The sequence below is a fragment of the Mus caroli genome, chromosome 1 (genome assembly GCF_900094665.2).
Source record: "Mus caroli chromosome 1, CAROLI_EIJ_v1.1, whole genome shotgun sequence".
Taxonomy (NCBI): Eukaryota; Metazoa; Chordata; class Mammalia; order Rodentia; family Muridae; genus Mus; species Mus caroli.
The window spans coordinates 164,433,055-164,441,199 of record NC_034570.1 but is presented as its reverse complement, the minus strand read 5'-3'; the positions used below and the strand labels follow the sequence as shown (position 1 = coordinate 164,441,199).

Sequence of the window (8,145 nt, the reverse complement as noted above, 5' to 3'; positions counted from 1 at the left end):
GTGTATGCAACGGTGTCAGCGTTTGGAGGCTGATTATGGGATGGATCCCTGGATATGGCAGTCTCTAGATGGTCCATCCTTTTGTCTCAGCTTCAAACTTTGTCTCTGTAACTCCTTCCAAATGTATTTTCTAGTTACTGTGTTTGGATTCTCCAGCTAATAACCAAATAGTTTTGGGCACCTAACATATTTCAGTGAGATGTACTTTTATGATAATCTGTCCCTCCCCTCTTTCTGTTCCCTCCATCCTGACCTTCTGTAGAGGCAGCTGCTTCTCCAGCAGTTTCTGCCTGTGAACTCTAGATGCCTCCAGCAGTTGTTCCCAGTGCCTCAGCAAAGCTGCGTGCTGCTCCTCAATGGCTTTGGCTTGGCTGTGCTCACCAGCCACAAGCTGGTCCTTCAGCTCAGCGATTTCAGAAAGCCTTCCTTGCTGGAAGCTCTGAAGACTGGCATCCAGTGTGTCCTGAAAAGATCAAAAGAGAAGCAGTGAGTAGGGCCAGGGAGGTATCCAAAGGACCAGTTGTATTTGTGTCCAACCAGACTTTTAATAGTGTCATGGGTAATGTCATTTGCCAACTTTATAGGAAACAGGCTCACTTAGGGAGGCAGACGTTCTGACAGACCTGTGAGGAATTATTCACCCCCTGGTCAAGTATGCGAAAGATGATCACAATCAGATTCATTAAGATGGAGAAACCCAAACACTTTGAATGGCACCATTTCCTGAGATGAAGTCATGGGCCGTATAAAAAGGAGAGAAAATAAGCAGAGCACAAACATTTATTGCTTTCTGTCTCTGCTGATTGTAGACACAATGTAACCAGGTGCTTCACGTTACTACTGCCTGTAGCTATAATTGACTATATTTCAACTGTGAGTCAATACACTCTTCCAAATTGCTTATGTCAGAGTATTTTTATCCCTTTATAGTAAAGGGAAGAAAAAGAATATATAAATATGCATATGTATGTATGCATATATATCATCAAAGATATTCATATATTATATACGTATTATATATGCACATATGTATGTATATATAATACCACATACACAAATATACACGCACACACACACATATGGTTAAAGAAGATGGTCAGAATGTTGTCCTTGGAATTATGTTGAAGTAATAGTGCATGTATATTTTATAGATTGCATACTAAGGATAAAACTGTTAAGGTGATATTGGAACATGACATGGCATCTGTCCTGTAAGACATACTTTCTGAGAATTTCTCAAAATGGCATACTCTGCTTTAATTAGAGGCAGTGCATTGTTAGGGGCTTTGGATACACAAACAAAAGCTTTATAGAAATGAAAACTTTGCAGAAATGTTAAAATCAAAGTCTGGAATTCTATATGAGCTTTAACAATGTGACTTGCATTAAAACAGTTCTGCCTTTGTCCTTCTTCCTCCTCCTCTTCTTTTTCTTATTCTTCCTTCCCTCATTCTTTTAAATATAAGTCCTCACTATATAGCATTCATTGGCCTGGAGCTCACTATGTGGATTAGGTTGGCCTCAAACTCATAAAGATGTGCCTGCATCTGCCTGCCTTTGCCTGTTTCTGCCTCTGCCTCTGCCTTTCAAGTGCTGGGATTAAAGGTTTGTACCAACATATGCAGCACAATAGATTTATTCTCTTTTGAGAACAATTACAAACTGACTTTTGTTTGATGTGCATGGGTGTTTTCTTTGAATATATGTCCATGGAGACCTGAAATTTGGAACTGGATTTCCAGGCCATTGTTACTGCAGTGTGGGTGCTGGCAATCAAACCCAGACCCTCTGGAATGATGATCAGTATGCTCAACTGCTGAGCCATCTCTCCAGCATTTCTAAAAACAATTTTTAAATTATCAAAAATATTTATCATTTTAATGTAATCTGAATTAAATGGAAGAAGCTACAAATCAAGGGTCTACAATGTCTGAGAGACAAAAAACTATTATAGTAACAAAATTATTCACTCCATATTTCCCTTTTAGGAATATGCTGAGCTGGGTAAGATATTCACAGGGATGTACCGCTCAGGATTTGGCAATGACATGTAAGTTAAAGGGACAAAAATAGCCATTGAGAGGAAATGGGGCATCCGATCTTGCAGAGGCTGTAGAAAGAGAACTGCAGGAATGTCCAGCCACTCACCATTCTTCTGTATTTTAAACTCTAGTCACTTTAGAACCCTAAAATGAGCAGGTAGTATCCTAGGAGTCAAGCAGAAATAGCATCAAAAGCCACAGATGCTAGACATTCTTTTTGTGGCATCAGAGTGCTGACTTCAGAACCTACTAAGGAGATGCTCTAGTTCAAGTGCTTAGGAAAAAGAAGAAATGAAGTGTGCGAGTCCTCACACAGGAGGAAATGAGATATTATATTTCTTATCCTTTTAATTCATGACCAAAAATTAGAAGAACAAAGACCCTCTGCTGGACCAAAGGCTATTATAGTTGCCAGAATTTTACTCACCCCCAACTGTGATGGAGACCCCCTGCTGGACAAAAGGTCACAGCAACTGCCAGAAATAAAGACCAAAAAGACCAGAAGAACAAAGAGGAAACAGAAACCAAACAGCAAAAAGTAGGATGTTTGGTGGATCAGATGTTAAAGCTTCAAGCATCATGAATTAATAACTTCAAATTCAAATGGATCCATCTTTCCAACAAAACTTAATAAATTAGAGAGAAGTATGATATCAAAATATATAATATTTATAAATGACACTTATGTGAGAAACTTCATCCTTGGTGCAGTGATAATACTGTGCGCTCTTTAGGAGATAGTGGCAGATAGGAAGTCCTTGAAGCCACACCCCCAGAAGAAATCTGTCTTGTCCCACCCTCTTTCTTATTTCCTATATAATCTCATCCTTTCTCCCATTCTCTTGCATTTTCCAGGACCTTGTCATTTCTTGTATTATTTGGATTAAAAGCATTAAATTATGAAGTTAATAACTCTTTCTATAAACAAGCTACTTATACTCTTATTAAAAGGTTGAAGTATTTTTTAATTGTCTATGTGTGGAATATATATGTATATGTATGTGTATGTGTATGTGTATGTGTATGTGTATGTGTATGTGTATGTGTATGTGTATGTGTATGTGTATGTGTATGTGTATATGTATAGTAGAATTGCAGAGGCTGGAAGAAACTGAAATCAGGTGTCTTCCTCTTTTGTCTATACCTTCCTTTTAGAGACAAGATCCTCTCATTCAGTGGAGAAATATAAATTCCCAAGACACTTCCTTCCATCTCTAACTCCCAGAACTGGTACTGGATCTGAGCTCAATTCTTCATGCATTATCCACTGAGATATTGCATCAGGTCTCAGTTGTTCCATAAAACATTTAATTATAGTAACAAAATGGCCTAATTATAAGAATTAGGATACACAAATGGGGAAAATTAGAAAAGCCAAAAGCTGATACTCTGATAAAATCCAAGATGATAAACACAAACCTCTACTATCAAGGAAGGGGGTGAAGAAGCAGGAAGAGGAAGAGAGAGACAGAGGAGGGAGGAAGAGGGATGGAGGAAGAGGAAGAGAGATAGGGAGAAGTAGGGAGGGGTAAGAGGAGGAAGAGGGAGAAGGAGGGAGTAGTGGGAGGAGGAGGAAGAGGGAGAAGGAAATGGAAGGCAAGAGCACAAATTATAAAAAAATTAAACTATAAATATTGGGCCTGCCTGGCTCCATTTCACATGGCCTCTCTAACTCACATGCTTTGCCAGGAGTGTGAGGAAGGCAGTGAGGTCTGCACCGTTGCTCTTGGTCTTCAGGCTTGCTTCCTTCTCACCTAACAAATAAGAAAAAATAGGATGTAATATTTGATGATTATTTACAGTAGCTAATAAGAAAGCTTCCTGATCCCAGAACAGGTGACTCAGTGCAATACAGAAGCAGTGGGAGGAATGGGTGGCTTTTCTGTCCTTAAAATAAAACTGACTGAGAGTGCTAAGTGCAAAAGAAATGTTGAATCCTGGGAGGTAGGAAAGTTGAAGGTTGAACATGAACTACAAACCAACCAACAAACACTGTAGTTTGTTTTCTAGAATACTTTATGAAGGATTTTCCTTTCTGAATAGCATGATGAAATTTACCAGTTTGGAACAACTATCCTGTGGGTTTATGCCACCTTATTCCCTACCACCTGTGTGCACATTTGTGTGTGTGTGTGTAAGACTGTGCCCAGAAGGAATAAAAATGAGTAGTTCACCCCATTTTCAAAAGTAAAGGAAAAATCTAGAGACATTCTTCAAATGGTACTCTTAGAGTAGCCCTGGCATCGAATACCTATCCAGGATTCCACCACGTCAGCCTTCCAGTTAAACTGCTGAAAGGCATGCACGTCGTCCAGTTGTGACTTCCAAGCAGCTAATGCCTTGGCCAAAGAGGCTGTCTTTTCATTCAGAACTTGGATTTTGGTGGAAATCTTATCCTTGTTCTGAGTTTCTTCCTGTGATTCCTAGGTTGAGAGGAGGAATTAGTCAGCTATGCTGACAAGCTGGAAACACGATTCTCTGACACCATTAAGAAACTTGATATTCTCTTATGGAAAACAACTAAATACCATCCCATAGGTCTATTATAACTCTTCCATTCCTTGTGTATGGTGAAGAACGTTATTTTCATTCTAGAATTTGGGCAATTGTGACACAATTGTTTATTCAAGTGTGATTTTACTTATGAAGCTTCCAAAAGGCATAGAATCATCTCTGTTTAGGGATCAATCAGGCCTTGTAGAGATAATGCAAGCAAAAGAAAGATTCACAAATTATAAAGAGGTTCTTCTCTGCTCCTTCTCACCGCAAGGTATATGAGAAAATGCATTTAAAGCTCTTGGAGTACTCAGGGATGCACTGGCTAATTTTATCTCAACTTGGCACAAGCTAGAGTTGATGAGGACAAAGAAATTTGCATTGAGAAAATGCCACCACTAGACTGACCTATGGATAAGTCTATGGAACCAACTTTATTAATTGATGATTGGTGTGGAAGGGCCTGGATCCCTGTAGGTAGTGCTACCCTTGGGCAAGCAGTTCTCGTATTATAACAGGCTAAGGCAGCCATAGGGAGCAAGCCAGTAAGCGGTATTCTGCTATGGCTTCTACTTTAGTTCCTGCTTCCAGGTTACTGCCCTGCTTGAGTTATTGCCTGGAACTCTTTCAGCAATGGGCTGTTAACTAGAAGCATATAATGAAATAAACTCTTTCCTCATCATGTTGTTTTTGATCATAGTGTTTATCACAGCAATGACTACCATAAGTAATACAATAGCTAAAACTAGTTTCAATATTTATAGAGAATGTCAAAAGGCCAACAATGCATTTTTATGAAAGATGATAGTAAGGCACATAGGACTTAAAAATAATTTTCAGCTGAGTGGGAAAATTTAAATTCTGGGGAAAAATTAAATTCTGCTTTGAAGGGGTTAATAAATTTCTGTATTGTAGCAGAATCTGGGCATACTGGAATATGTTTTCAATCTCAGCACTTGAGCTGGAGGTGGGAGGAAGGTTGGAGGCAGAGGGGTGAGGACAGAGTTGGAGGCAGAGGCAGGCAGGGCTCTGTAGGATTGAGGCGAAACTGGTCCACACAGCAAGTTCTAAGCTTTGCAAGAGCTACACAGCAGGATACTGTATCAAAAGAATCTCTATATAATTCTATTTCACTACTTTCTGTATGTAATTTCATCACTGTTCTTGTTCCTGTGCTTGGGCCAATCACTTGCAGGAATGGACATATCCCCTCCCTGCCCCCCCAAAAAAACTCACCTTACTAAGAATGTCTTCTCCTTGTGCACAAACATCTTGTACCCGGTTCTTGTGCACAGCAAAGTCGTTCTCCAAAGCTTCATGCTTCTTTAGCAAACTCTGCATGATCAAATCAACAAAAGCCAAAAATTTCAAGCAACATCAACCTCCACCCACATGCAAGCTCACAGTGTCTTATTCAACAGGGTTGGTCCAGCCCTATTAGTGGACTGGATGTGGGTGCACATCCTTGTTTCCTATCAAACAGGGTAATATTGCTGGAAAGAGTGACTTTCTCTGTATCTTATGTGTCTCTAAGAACTGTTCTCTTTTTATTCTGGAATCAAATTATTAGGAGTGAATTATAAGGATGTCTCAACACCCAGATTCATGCAATTACTAAAAACACTCCATCTTTGATACAATATTAACTATTAAGGTCATCCTAAACTAGGAGCTGGTCTTTAAGGTAGGAGTTAAGGACGAGGCAGGATGCTATCAAATCTTAATGCAAACCTTTATTTCAGATTGTTTTCTTTTTAAAAAGGCTATTTGTGCAACTTACAGGATGAAAAGGAGTGAAGATGAAGTCTGAAAATTGCTTCTATCTTCATTTGAAATTTCCTCAAAACTATTTATATTAGCTCATACCATCTTCATTACCATTGCTAACACTCTCTCCCTCTTATCATATACTAATACTTATTCTTCCTATATAGCATAGTAACTCAAGGTAAATGAACCAACAGAATGTCTATGCCTTTTCTACAGCCTCATTTGGAAATAAATTTTAACATAGGAGATGAGATCAGAATAGATGCTCATTCCTTTCCAAATACCATGGGATACATTGTGGCTTTTATATTGTTCTTTGGAAAAAATTGTAATGGAAATTTGAAAGGTAATTTATGTTGTAAGACTGAATGCTTTAGTTAACTTTGGATTGTGTGTGTATACCATGTAGAAACTAAAATATAACTGCTGAGAGAGAGAGAGAGAGAGAGAGAGAGAGAGAGAGAGAGAGAGAGAGAGAGAGGATCCCCAGAAATGACTGCGAACAATTAGATAATAATAAAATGTACAACATTGAATACATAGATGTATTCCTAGAAATGTAAACTTAACAGGAGTAAGTCATTAAGAAACACAAACGATGATCAGTAGATAAAAACCAGAAAGTTTCAACACATTAAATCCTGGACCTGATGGCTTCATTGACTAATTCAACCAAATATTTAAATATATAATGCTAACACTTACCAAACTGCTTAACAATTTAAGAAAAGAGGGCATTTCCCAATATCTTTTAAGAGAGGAGCGAAGCAGAGTGGCGCAGCTGAAGCGTGCTGGGCCCATAACCCAGAGGTCGATGGATCGAAACCATGAGCCGGGCGTGGTGGCGCACGCCTTTAATCCCAGCACTCCGGAGGCAGAGGCAGGCGGATTTCTGAGTTCGAGGCCAGCCTGGTCTACAAAGTGAGCTCCAGGACAGCCAGGACTATACAGAGAAACCCTGTCTCGAAAAACCACACACACACACACACACACACACACACACACACACACACACACACACAAAATGAGGAGCATTACAGCTATCAGAGTCAGATGAAGATACTATAAAAATAAAAGGAAGTTATAGGCTAATGTTTTTGATAAAGTAAAGGTTGTAGTCTTCTTCAACATGCCTGCAAATTTCCCCTGTGGGACAATGAAAGAGTATTTACAGGAGGGTAAGTGGATTTTACTCATCAGATGCCAATATGGATCAGCATAACAGATTAGCAAATGTGATATGTGCATGGACAAAGGAAAAGAAAAAACACATCAGATCGTAACCACTGCAGAAAAGGCATTTGGCAAAATTCAGCAATTTTTCATTATAAAAATTCTTGACAAACAAGAAACAAGACCCTACCTCAACATAATAGATTCCGCATATAAAAACTACACAGGTAATGTATCAAATATATATATTTTTAAATCTTCCCTTTAAGAGAAGGGACAAGATAAAAATGTGTACTTGTGGTACTTTTGTTCAAACATAATTATGGGAGTCGCAGCCAATAAAACTAAGTAACAAAAAGAAAAAGATGGTCTAAATAAGAAGGGAACAAGCAAAATAGTCTCTGTTTGAAAATCAAATGTTATAACATGTTAAAAACTTTAGGAGGCACCAGCTTGACTGCTCCACATTCAGTGAGGTTCTTAAAAAACAAAAAGTGGAGGGAAGCAGAAACCGGCCTGAGTAGGGCCACAGGCCTCATCCAGCCTGATCAGTGCCGGGTAGCAGGAGCGCCCAGGGTTGCCTGACACCCGCCAGCTACCCACGACCCCCGCCGCAGGATTTTGGGACTGCTGGTGAGTGGAACACAGCTTCTGCTCCAATCCA

The 8,145-nt window shown here is 39.3% G+C and overlaps 1 protein-coding gene across 1 annotated transcript in view; it reads right to left on the bottom strand.

Annotated features, from left to right (window-relative positions):
- The window catches only part of Spta1 (spectrin alpha, erythrocytic 1), a 72,619-nt gene that overhangs the window by 11,117 nt on the left and 53,357 nt on the right, over positions 1–8,145 (bottom strand). Inside the window, exons 40-43 of the mRNA XM_021155742.2 lie at positions 5,775–5,873; positions 4,294–4,465; positions 3,720–3,796; positions 254–463 (exon numbers count right to left, since the gene is read on the bottom strand). Coding sequence (XP_021011401.1) covers positions 254–463; positions 3,720–3,796; positions 4,294–4,465; positions 5,775–5,873 — 558 coding nt within the window. The remainder of the gene's footprint in view (positions 1–253; positions 464–3,719; positions 3,797–4,293; positions 4,466–5,774; positions 5,874–8,145) is intronic.